The sequence below is a fragment of the Mustela lutreola genome, chromosome 7 (genome assembly GCF_030435805.1).
Source record: "Mustela lutreola isolate mMusLut2 chromosome 7, mMusLut2.pri, whole genome shotgun sequence".
NCBI classification, from domain to species: domain Eukaryota; kingdom Metazoa; phylum Chordata; class Mammalia; order Carnivora; family Mustelidae; genus Mustela; species Mustela lutreola.
The window spans coordinates 137211916-137224915 of NC_081296.1; the positions used below are offsets into that span (position 1 = coordinate 137211916).

The following is a 13000-nucleotide window of genomic DNA, read 5'->3' on the forward strand; positions in this document are numbered from 1 at the left end:
CTGGTCCTTCCTTGAGGCTTAATTAAGAAAGAAGGGAATCATCTTTTTGACCCCAGAATAAACCTTCTTTCTTCTCCAACCTCACAGGACGTCACTAAAATGTTGGCCTGTGGCTCATCCTAGTGAACCAAGGCAATGAGTTATGTTTCCTGAAGTATCCCAAAGAAAACAGAACACGCTGTGATTCCAAATGTTCTTTTTATACGAGAGCTCTATTCTTATCTTTATCAGCAGATACAAATATGGGCGGGGGTCTGAAGTTCAGCCTCTCCATTCCACATGTCACTGAGAGGCACGACAGAAACTTGAGCCATCGTCTGTCTGTCTGAAAAGATACACACTTATTTCGGGGGAGGGGGAGGGAGGGACACTGGAAATGACACCATTTTGGGAGGGTGGAATCATATGATCGGTCTCGTTTATTACCAAGAGAAGTCCAGTACCAGTAAAAATGACACAAAAAAGTACTTGGTTAAATGAAAGAGAGATCTGGAGTCTGGTTTTAACAGCTGATAAGCACATGGGGTGTGCAGTAAGAAACGAGCCCGAGGACCCGATTCTAACGGTTACCTAGGGCAATTCCACATAGTCTTGCTGGTCTCCGAGTTCTTGTCCTGGCCTCAAGCCCTCTTATCCTTTCTCACACGATCCATACATGGAGTCTCCCAGGTACCTTATTTCCCAGTTCTACACATCACCGGGGAGTCGGGAAGGACCTGTCTCCTACCCAGTTCACAACCAAGTTGGCCAACAGTTCAGATGGTCCTCAGACGACTAACCAGAAGTCCCAGGCACATCAGGAATACATTCTCTCCTCTCCCTCAAGTGACAGTCTTCATTCCTCACAAGCAAACAAAATGCTTCCCTGTGCTCAAACCTGTTTGCACTCACTGAGAGGTCAGTAAAGTCCCTTTTCTCTCTGCCTTGTTGGGCGTCAATTCTCCTTTGGGGTTTCAATGCTCAGTCTAGAGTACCTTGCTGTAGAAAAACCCAGACTCTGGATCCTCCCCCTGGAACTTCCCAGGGTAGCTGTCAGCCCTTCAAACTTTTTCTTCAGTAGAAGCCAGAGAGGGGACCAGGGAAAGAGGAGGAGAGGGAGCAGAGGTCAAGTGGAAAGGCATCTGGGTGGTGGGGGGGGACTGTGCCGCCTCATTCTGACGAGGACCCCTAGAGGACCTGTCCGCTGCGGGCTGATGATGGAGACATGTGCACATACGAGCTTCCCAGATTCAGGAGCTGCTCGTGGGGAACAGCCTGGACCCACCATCTGCTGAAACCAAATGGAAGAATAAAACATCTCTTTGTAGTTCACATTTCTAAAGTGAAGTTTAAAAAACTGCCCAGCAATGAAAGGAAACAAGAAGTTGGTCCCACTTCAGGCTTGTTTGTGAGTACTGATTGTTGGGAAATTAGTACATGGAAAAAAGAAAATAAAAATAGAATTACTTTATTAATTTTAGAAATCAGTAATTCCAAAGGGTGCCTTCGCCATGGCTCATGTGGTCAGCAACACACTGACTTTCCTCCACTCTCTGGGAAACTTGTGATGCGTGCTTCCCCCTTCCCCCGAACCCTTGGAAAAGGGAAGAACAACTTTGGTAGATAATGTTGTTGGGATTTTAGGCTTGTAGGAAGTAAAGCTTAATTCTGCAATCTGGAAAAGAAGAGGAAGCAAAATGCAAATAGCCAAAGAGCCTCTTTTATATCATCTCTGTGTGGTAGCAGGGGAGGGACAGAGAAGACCTAAGCAGGTTTGTGGGGGAGGCTACAAGGGATAGAAGATACATGTGTGCTCTGATGGGGTATAGGACGTATCAGCTGAATGTCCCCACTGCCAAGTTCAGTCAAAACCCAGCTGATGTGTTTTCCCGTCATCTCAGTAAAAGCCTGGATTGGCTGATTGGCAACAATCTACTGCCGCTGTTGCTTGAAGGCTCTGGGGCCTGAGGCAGCAAAAAAAGAAAAGAAAAAAGAAAGAAAGAAAGAAAGAAAAAAAGAAAGAAAAGAAAAGAAAAAAAAGTACCGTGGACCCCTCACAGCGCAGGTGGATGCTTCAGCCTCGGTCACGCCCCCGCAGGTGCGGGAGTAGCAAATAGGTTCTTCCTCTGGGCAGTCGCGGTTCATCTTTTAGTGTGAGCGGGATCTGAAAAAGAGAGAGCCAGCCGCTTAAGTGACCGAAATGAAGAGTGTGCAAGGTTTTATTAACAGCAACGTCTGGTTTAGTTAGCACTACTGAAGACTAAAGAAGTTGTGGCCAAATAAATGTTCACCTTGAACTTGAAGACTTTTCATTTTAACCACTTGGTTGGAAATCTAACACATTCCTGTTCTGCTGCTTTTTTCTGTGCTTTTCTTAGTTCCTCTCTCCTTTTGCTTTTTACCTGGATAAGAACATTTTATCCCTTTTGCTTCTTAAATATAAAATGCTGAATATGTTAAGCTTTTCTAGAAATGTAAGGTCAGCATTATTAGCGTTCGGTGTTGAACTACAGGGAAAACCTGTTCCATGTACGCTTCTGAGTTGTGTCAGTCTTCGCTGAATGCTGGGTTGTCGGAATACACTCTGCCTTGGACCGCTGTCCCCACCCTGACCATACACACCTACATCCCACCACCCAGTTTACAAGGACATTACTCTCACCGTGCATCCCCTGTGAAGCCCTCCCACTGCCTTCCTGTTTCCACGATGCTGAATTCTGTGTTTATCTTTCCCTTGTTTGGTTTTTAAAAACAGGTTTATTATATACACTCCTAACCATAAAAATTGTGTTGTTTTCACAATTTTGTGGTTCACTCTGACAGTGCTGCCGTAACTATTATTATACATGATCTCAGCACACAGCTGGGAAAACGTCTTCAGTTGTATACTTAGGAGTATAACTGCTGCGTCCTGGATGCTTCCATCTTCAACCCTCTCAAAATAATGCCCTATTACATTCCAAAGTGGTTTGTACCAATTCCCCCTTCCATCCCCCAGAGCAGCTTCTCTACCTCCCCTACATGTGGAGAAGGGGGATTGCCTGAGTGTAAAATATTTGCTAGTCCAGTGGGCACACAATGTGTACCACTACTGCGGTTTTAATGAGCATTGTCCCAGTTAGGAATGAAGTTAAGCCTCTTTTCAAGTATCTATTGTGCATACATGTTTTTTTCTTCCGTGAAATGCCTGGACATGGCTTTCGCTTATTTTCTTATTGAGGTTACTGTTTATTGATTTAAAAAACTAAAACAGGGCGCCTGGGTGGCTCAGTGGGTTGGGCCGCTGCCTTCGGCTCAGGTCGTGATCTCAGGGTCCTGGGATCGAGTCCCGCATCGGGCTCCCTGCTGAGCAGGGAGCCTGCTTCCTTCTCTCTCTCTCTGCCTGCCTCTCGGTGTACTTGTGGTTTCTCTCTGTCAGATAAATAAATAAAATCTTTAAAATAAAATAAAATAAAATAAAAATAAAAAATAAAAAACTAAAACAGCTCTATTGAGATATAAGCCACACAGCATACAATCCATTTAATGGGTATAACCCAGTGGCTTATAGTATATTCAGAGTTATGCCTCCACCACCACAATCAATTCTAGAACATTTTCATTGCAAGGAGATGAAACCTACACCTATTAGCCATTACTCTTGCTCATCTTGTCCTCTGGCCCTAGGCAACCACTAATCTGTTTTCTGTTCTATAGGTTTGCCTCTTCTAGACATTTCATATGAGTGGAATCATGCAATATGTGGTCTTTTGTGTCTGGCTTCTTTCACTTGGCATAATGTTTTTAAGGGTCATCTATGTTAAAGCATGGAGCGGTTCTGTCTGCCTTTTTATGGCTGAATAATACTCCATTGTGTGTGTATTTTATTTATCCATTCATCCCTTGATGGCCATTGGGGTTGTTTCTGCCTCCTGGGTATTAGCAGTCATGCTGCTATAAACAATCATGTACAAGGTTTTTGTCTGGACATATATTTTCATTTCTGCTGGGTCATAAGCTTAAAGGTTTAAGAAACTGCTAACCTTGTTTCCAAAGCAATTGTACCATTGCTAAAAAAATATACAACTTGCAAACTTTTTTATTTTATTATTTTTTAAGTTTAGTCACTTTCCCCATTCTCTATCTTGGATAGTTTTATTTTTCTCTAGAACACTCACCATTGTGTAACATACTATCTGTGTTTCTTAGGTGGTTTGTTGTCTGTATCTCCAGTTAAGGTTTTGGGGCTGCTTTATTCACTGCTCTGTGCTATGTGCCTGGTGTAGCTGCTCAGTAAGTATTTGCTGAGTGAATCAATCTTTCACTTTAACTGGAACATTAAGTCCACTCACATTTTTGTAATTACAAATACTATTATTTATTTCTACTATCTTAAGTTGGGTTCTTCTTTAAAGATTTATTTATATTAGAGTGGCAGAGGGAGAGAATCTTCAAGCAACTCCCTGCTGAGCATGGAATCCAATGTGGGGCTCGATCTCAGGACTCCTGAGATTATGACCTGGGCTGAAATCGAAGGTTGGGTGTTTAACCGACTGAGCCACCCACGCCCCGTCTTAAGTTGTGCTTTCTATTCGTCCATACTCATGTGTTTTCTTTTCCTCCTTCAAGTTTTATAATTTCCATTCTTTTAGTAGTAACTCTATTTATTTTGCATTCGTATATACTGACTACGGAATGCTGAAATGAATGATCATCTTTACCTTTTTGCTTTACAAGGTCAAGTTAGACTACTTAACTCTGATCATACCCCTGTCTTGCTTAACACAATACTGGTGTTGGATATTTTCATCCCCTTCTTTTTTGAACTTCACAAGAACATGATTACTTTATTGATTATTACGCTTTTATTTGCTCATGTTTTTCTACATTCTTTGCTCGTAAGTCAGTTGGCATCTCAGACCTTTCTCTGGTATCATCTTCCTCTGTTTGAAGTCTATTCTTTAGAATCTTTCCTTTTGTGAAGGTTTACCGATGCCAAATTTGTCTGGGTTTTACATGATGGAAATTTCATCCTCATTCATTAAAGATATTTTTGCTTATAATACATTTCTGGTGGGGTACTTATTTTTTCTCACCAATGGCAATATCACACCATAGTTTGGCTCCACTACTGCTGTCGAAGCGCACGCTGTTATCAAGCTGGCATTCCTTTGGAAAGCCTTCCTTGGCCATTAGGGGCTTAAATTTAACATCTTTTGTCTTTAGTATTCTAAAGTATGGTGTGTCTAGATGTGGATTTCTTATGAGTCACTATAGCCAGTTGTATCTTCCATTCGTTTTTGGAATATTTTTAGCCATTATCCCTTCAAATATTGTCATTGTCTCTTTTTAAATTTTTCTTTCCAGAACTCCAATTGTCTAAATATCTATCAGGTCCTCTCATTTGGCTTTTCATCACTTTTTCTTTCTGTCCTGCAGTTCATGTAATTTCTTTAAATATATCTCTGAGCTCATTAAATATCTTTAACCTCTAACCTGCAGCTAAGCCCACTCATGGATTTGAAAACTGTAATTACTGTATCTTTGCAATTCTAAAGTACTACAGAGTTCTTTTTCAAATCTGCTTAGACATAATTTTAATCTTTTGATTTTACTCATACTTTTACACCCTCAATTTATCTAAACACATGAGAAATTTTATTTTTCATTGTCTGGTAATTTCAGTATCTCAGTCTTTGTGGGTCTAATATTGTTGTTATCTGTTACTTTGCTGACTTTCGCTTATAGTGCAATGATTCCTTATTTGTTTTGTGGTTTTAAACTGCGATCTCACAGTTCTTAGACCTTTACCTGTAAGAATTATTTGAGATTTGAGTTGAAGGAAGATTCTTCCAGAAAAAAATATGCATTTGCAAAGTATATGTGCCTAGGGCTGCTATTAGCTTTGGATCACCTCAGATTAAATTCTCCATTTGAAGTTTTTCAGGGTACCTAGGGAATATGAATTCATGCCCAACCTTACACAAGGGCTAGTTTGTGGTTATAAGTCATCAGGGACAGTCCCCTACTCCATCTCACTCAGCACCCAGGCTCCAGATAGGCAATTTTCTTTCAGTGCCTGAGGGAGAAGAGGTAAAGTGGGAAGGGAAGGTTTACTTCTGGTTGACCTTTACATGGCGAATACGGCCCTTTGGGGTCCTATCTTCATGTGACGGGTCTCCAATTAGATGCTCTGCCTGTCGTCCATGACACCTGCCATAATCCTGGTCCAGAGCTGCTTGGATCTCCACTCCTGCCTGCTGATAACCCCAGGGCAGGAACAATACACAGGACAACAATGCTACTGTGTTTCCCCGCTCACTGCCTCCATGGCCATGATCACAACTTGGCTCTTTCTTGGTAGGATTTTGAAAAACCAGTCATTGAAGCTGTCCATCTTCTTCTTTGCTTTGATGTCCTGACCTGGAAATTCTCTCTTTCTCTCTTTTTTTGAAATGCCTATGGTTCGTACTATCTATACACTCACTTGATGCTTAACAAATAAATGAGGTTGCATCTTCTTAGGTTAGTTTTAAAGTCAACCAGCCCATAGACATAATTATTATCAATTACCCTTAAAAACCTTGAAGCCCTTGTAAAAGACACTGTACTGGTTTGGCCACTATTGGAGTCCAACAAACCCAATCTGTCCTCCAGCCCACTGTTCTTCCAGTAGTATCACAGTAAGCAACCAGGTTGTGCTACTGTAACACAGCAAATAAAAATACTTTAAACACTATGGCCAACATCTGCCAGGTGAGTGATGAAGAGAAGCAGTTAGGCATGCAGAACTGCTAAGGGAAAAGATCACGCTCGTGCTCACTTTGAGCAGTACGTCCCCTGAAGGGGTGGTTGACAGACTTTCCCGAACCACCCAAATCATTGTTTCTTACACCTTTCTTGGGGGGTGGGGGGCTCTTTCTTGCTCCTGTCCTGTGGATACACTCTTTTAAGTGCAGGGACAGCATCTTACACAACTTCACATGGCCTGAGCCAGCTCCTAGCATTTTGCCACGTACTTATTTATACGGGGGCTGCTTGGAAAACACTGTGTCAATGATGGGGACAACGGTCAACAGCAGTGCACCCTATGGGCAGCCAAGGATTGCCAACTAACAATGCAAACTTGGCTTCTGCAAACATCACAGCCTCGTGTGAAAAGCAGCAATCCGTGCTCCAGACCAGCGCTCCTACCACTCATTGGCTGCGTGGAGAAAAGGGAAGCACATTTTCGATGAGGTCATCTGACTCACGGCTTTTCCAAACAAGAAAAAAATCAGAGGATGCATCATGACTTCCACGCCACTAAAGAAGGCCCAGACCTCAAACAACACGAATGTGTCCCTGCAGTTATTTTTCTCCATCCCAGGTCTGAAGCGAACAGGAGAAATAAAATTAAAAACTTAATTTTTAAAATGACTTAAATGCAAAGGCTTTGTACATTGTGCCTCATAGATGGGCCCCTAAGGCCGTTCCAATGGGTTAGAGTGGCCCTGATGGTACCTTCTGGCAATGTTCTGGTTTGATAAGAGAGTGAATGAATCACTTTATTTATATCCTGAGTGACATTAGGAGAAAGGGACAGCTGGGGCGTGAGGGCCAAGCTGCTGGCCCCTCACCTTCCCGGGGCACAGCTCCAGTATGTAGGAATGAACAACACAGGCATAAGAGCATCAGATCCATTTCCTGAAACCCTGCCTGGTGACACAGAGGCGCCGGGCACAGCTGCAAGGGGCTCGTTCAGAGCAAAGGCAGCCCCGGAGGCGCTCTGAAGCCAGCCCCAGGGGAGAAGAGAGCGAGCTGGCTGACCACAGCAGTACCGCGAGCGCTCAGGCCTCCCCGAAACCCTTCTTTATGTCTAGTGAAACATATGGGCACTTGGTTGGACTCTCAGATGCTAAATGCAACCTGAGTCAAGGGTCCGTCTATGGGGGAGAATTTCTGCTTGCAAGTAAGTGTAGAAGAGTTTCAATAAGATGCTATTTTAAGGAATTTGACTGTAAAGAACTGAACTCATATATGCAAGAAGCTGAATTCTTCTAAGAAAAATGGTCCCTAACTCATTTCCAAAAGTATATTGAACTCCTATAAACCTGTAAAAACCATGTCCCCTCACTCCGGTTCATTTTCTTACTTCAACAAAGCAGTCAAATGGGCATGACAGAATGATATCGTGGAACAGAGAAACCTGTTACTCAGTGAAAAATGTTTCTTTTTATAACTCCATTTTGATAGTTAAGGGGAGACCATTTAACATGTTTGCAAGGCTGTGAGTTTTTTGCATGAAAATATTTAGTAGCTTCCCTTTAATGAAAATTTAAAAATTGCAAGGCTGATCTGAATCAAAGTTCTTGACATTTAATTCCATGATCTTTATACATCTATCTAGTTTTGAAACATAATCCACTTAAGCATATCTGGGATATTAATATATATGTTTACATATATTATTTTTTTAAAGACTTCATTTATTTGACAGAGATCACAAGTAGGCAGAGAGGCAGGCAGAGAGAGAGGGGGAAGCAGGCTCCCTGCAGAGCAGAGAGCCCGATGTGGGGCTCGATCCCAGGACTCCGAGATCATGACTGAGCCGAAGGCAGAGGCTTAACCCACTGAGCCACCCAGGCGCCCTTATATATATTATGTTTATATATAAAATGTTTCTATATAATGCACATGTACGTATATATAAAAATATATATAAAATCTGGATTTATAAAACAAATCACTAAATCATTAAAAGGAAAGTGATTTACAAAAAGTTTATTTACTTCAAAAAAAGATTTAATTTCTTTATAGAAAGTTCTCATAATGAAAAATGGTAGAGTAAACCAAGGTTATGTGCTGAAGTCTGATTTCTGCTATTTATTGGCCTTCTAATCTTTGGGACTTACAATAATGATTATTGCTTTCTGAGCATAGGACAAATACATGTTCGGTCTACAAAAATCTTTGGTGGGGTGTACAAAGAGATTTTTTTATGTAGGTTTGAGTTCAAAAGAACTGATATATAGGAGGATTTTGTCTATTCTAGAACCTTAATTTCTAGCCTGATACAAATTCAGTCTCATTCCTCCCACAGCAGATACAGCATTCATTCAAAAAAGATGCCAGGAGACGCCTGGGTGGCTCAGTTGGTTGGACGACTGCCTTCCGCTCAGGTCATGATCCTGGAGTCCCGGGATCGAGTCCCGCATTGGGCTCCCAGCTCCACGGGGAGTCTGCTTCTCCCTCTGACCTTCTCCTCGCTCATGCTCTCTCTCTCACTATCTCTCTCTCAAATAAATAAATAAAATCTTAAAAAAAAAAAGATGCCGGATATTAGTAATTCTTTGCCTAAAGATCAGCAGAAGAGCAGACTTTCAAGTACTTGAGGAAGGTAAATGGAAGGACCCTAGACCACTGACTTTCAAACTTATTTTTAGTGAAAAATACATCTTATATGAATACATACATAAATATCTTTTTGACCTAAATAGAAGTCTCACAAACAGTTCTTACTTTTATCATAGATGGACTCTCATTTTCTCTCTGTTCTATTCTGTTCCATTGCAGGAGGGATGGGAGAGAAGGGGAAGAAAGGCCCCAGCTTTGTGGTGTTGGCTGATTCCCACCACAGCCAAATTCAAGTAACCAACCTGAGGAAGTTACCGAGTGTTCACAGTGTTGGGAAGACACATGCACCACTGGCTCTGGTGAGCTTGGTCATGACCCATTAACTGATTTGATGACCCTCTGTTTGCTTATGACCCCATCATTCACAAATTACTGTTCTTGAGTCTAGAAATTCAAACTCCTTAGTATTTCAGAGGAACTTGAGAGGGGCCTGTAGAAATTATTTCCGGGAGTATTAAGGGAAAGCGCCCATGCTAGGGATGACAAGATGCCAGGGCACTAGTTTGAGGGGAAACTACTTTGATACCCACTTGGCATCATCTGTCTTCAGCTTCCACCAAGCTGATCATCTTGGGACAACGAGAGGTACCAAACAATAACTTTAGGAAAACCTCAATCTCCCTGAGATTCAGTTTATTTCTTATAATATGGGAATTACAACTTGTGTACTTCACCAGATTAAGGGCTAAATAAATAATCCACACGCGGGTGTTCTGAAAATGATAAGGGACTCTTCAGGAAGGTATTCACACAAAAATGATTCAATTTAACAAAATTTTAATTACAGGTAATTAAATAATGTCATCTGAGCTCATCAATCATCCCCACCCTCTTGACTCTTCCTCCCCTCTGTGGGTCTCTGAGATTCTGAAATAACCAGTGCCTCTCAAGTCTGCCTCCTTGGATGGTTCTACTGTAGCCTCTTTCTTTTCTGTACTTGGCTGCCTTTTTTTTTTTTTTTTTTTAAACATTCTTTCCCTCAGAGAATTTATCTGCTTACAGCTAAACTCTGGATCTGGCTTGAACTCTTCCCTGGTTTTGAGAAGACTTTTCTAGGTTGAATGTTCAGCCACCATGTCAAATTTGACTTTTAAAATACTCAGTGTTATCTGTCCCATCCAATACTCGGTGCTCTACTTCTGTCAATGGCACTTATACTTGCCCAGTTACCAATGTTTAATTTAAATAACTTACAATCACTTCACCCATGAGCATGGCTACATTTCAACCATTAGCATGGCTATTATAAAAATAAAAAAAGAAGTGTTGGCGAGGGTGTGGAGAAAGGGAACCCTTGGGCACCGTTGGTAGGCATGTAAAATGGTGCAGCTGTATGGAAAACAATATGGCGGGTCTCCACAAAATTCAACATAGAATTACTACACGACTCAGCAACTCTACTTCTGGACATACATCTAGAAGAACTGAAAGCAGACTTGACCAGGCATTTCTGCACCTGTGTTCACAGCAGCATTACTCACAAAACTCAAAAGGCGGAAGCAAATCAACTATCCACTGACAGATGAATTCATAAATAAAACGTGGTACAGACATACAATAGAGTACTATTCAGCCTTCCAGGAAGGAAATTCTGACACATGCCACAACATGGCTGAACCTTGAAGACATTATGCTAAGTGAGATAAGCCAGTCACGGAAAGACAAATGCTGCATGATTCCACCTATATGTGATATTCAGAATAGTCAAATTCATAGAGACAGAAAAGAGAACAGGGGTTGCCAGGAGGTGGGGGAGAGGAGATGGGGAGGGTTTTAGTTTTGTAAAAAAAAAGTTCTAGAGATGGATGGTGGTGATGGTTGCACAAAAATATGGATGTATTTATGTATTTATTTATTTATTTATTTTTTAAAGATTTTATTTATTTATTTGACAGAGAGAGATCACAAGTAGATGGAGAGGCAAGCAGAGAGAGAGAGAGAGAGGGAAGCAGGCTCCCTGCCGAGCAGAGAGCCCGATGCGGGACTCGATCCCAGGACGCTGAGATCATGACCTGAGCCGAAGGCAGCGGTTCAACCCACTGAGCCACCCAGGCGCCCCAATATGGATGTATTTAATCCACTGAATGGTACATTTAAAAATGGTTAAAGTGGTAAATCCTGTGTTAAGTGCCTTTTGCCACAATTAAAGAAGATAATCAATCAAAGAAGCTAGTCCGTAGATATTGCCCTATCATTTACTCTGCTGTAGGTACCATATGAACTATTTATCACACACATTGTCTTATTTAACCCCATATTTGCACAGTTGCAAGGAAGCTCTGGGCTAAAAGTAGGGGAAATCTGTCTTTGTCTCCTAAAGCCCTCCCCATCTGCCTGTGGTCTCTGCTCCCCTCACTTCCTTTGGAATACAGCTCCCCACTTGCTCTATTCCAACCTGGTGATTATGGCCATTTTTTAAAAAAAATTCCAGTATAGTTAGCACACAGTGTTATATGAGTTTATACAATACAGTGATTCAGTGATTTCATACGTTTTCCCGTGCTCTTGAGGCCAAGTGCACTACTTAATCCCCTTCCTCTACTTCACCCATTCCCAACCCCCAACCTCCCCTCTGGTAATCTTCAGTTTGTTCTCTATAGTTCAGAGAGTCTCGCAGCCTCTTGATCACAAAAGCTGGCAGGTGATCCAGACCTGTCCAAGGTCCCCACCCCCCGGGGCCACAGCAACTGCCACAAGAGTTGGTCACATCATCCAAGCCAAGCCAAGCCAAGCCAATCACAGCCCTTCCTCCGGATTTCTATATCCTAACATAAAAAGAGAAATACTGTTTGTACTCTGTGGTCATGAAACTGGAAAGAATAAGGCTGAAGCTGCTCCAACTCTACCCTCCACTGATTGGCTCCAAGGAAGAAAACTCATAAAGAAGGAAGAGGGAGGTTTACAGAGCTGTGAAAAGAAATGGAAAGAGATGAAGATGGAGAGAAGGAACATGAGGCAGAGAGAGAGACAGAGCATAGGAAAGATCTCATGATGCTTAGCTGGAGTCACCCTAATTCTCTCTACTCAAGTGAGCCCACTTGAGTAGGTACACCTTCTCCTTATGTGTCTGAAAGATTTATCGCTGTAACGGAGTCTGGGTGCCCGCAGTGGAGGCTCCCCAGTCAGCACTGTTAGAATGAAGCTGAAGTTCTGAACGTGACTAAAATCAGAAGCGCGGAGACAGGAAACATGAACAGAAGAGAGAAACTCAAGGGCGAAACTGACCAGTGCACCCCTCAGAAGAAGGGTCCCTCTGGTCTTTGCTGAAGTCAAGTGCCGATCAGGCACTGGGCAGAAAATCTATCTTGGAACCGTATCCTCTCCATCTTCTAAAAAGTCCCAGAGGAAGAAATAGACAAGTCGCAGCTGGAAAAGGAGACCGGAAGAAACATCCTCATGCGACTGCTGTGGTGATGAGGGGAAGCAACTCCATGTAAAGCCCCGGCACTCGGGGCAGAGCAGGTGCCCCACGGCTAGCAGCCCCCGCTGTCAGGAGTTTTCAAACTGCGATGACAAGAGGGGAGAACTGGAAAGCTCAGGCGCTTGCGTGAGAGGACACAGCGTGAGTTCAAAGGCTTTATGTGGGAACTAAAATTTCCTCTCTTCAATGCCTTTCTCTTTAAAAACTGTTTCTATTTGTGTTGTA

General features: G+C 42.4%; 1 protein-coding gene across 11 annotated transcripts in view; it reads right to left on the reverse strand.

The window, feature by feature from the left end:
• Window positions 1-181: 181 nt before the first annotated feature.
• Window positions 182-13000, reverse strand: part of TTLL5 (tubulin tyrosine ligase like 5) — a 282938-nt gene continuing 270119 nt past the window's right edge. For 8 of the 11 annotated variants that reach the window (XM_059182754.1, XM_059182751.1, XM_059182748.1 and 5 more), the window contains one exon: window positions 1432-2143. Coding sequence is in view for 2 of the 11 variants with exons in the window: in XM_059182753.1 (XP_059038736.1) it covers window positions 2121-2143 (23 nt within the window). In the remaining 9 variants the exon portion in view is untranslated. Of the gene's footprint in view, window positions 1271-1431; window positions 2144-13000 lie in introns of those variants that run through there. The other 3 variants (XR_009355825.1, XR_009355827.1, XR_009355826.1) reach the window with 3 other exon arrangements.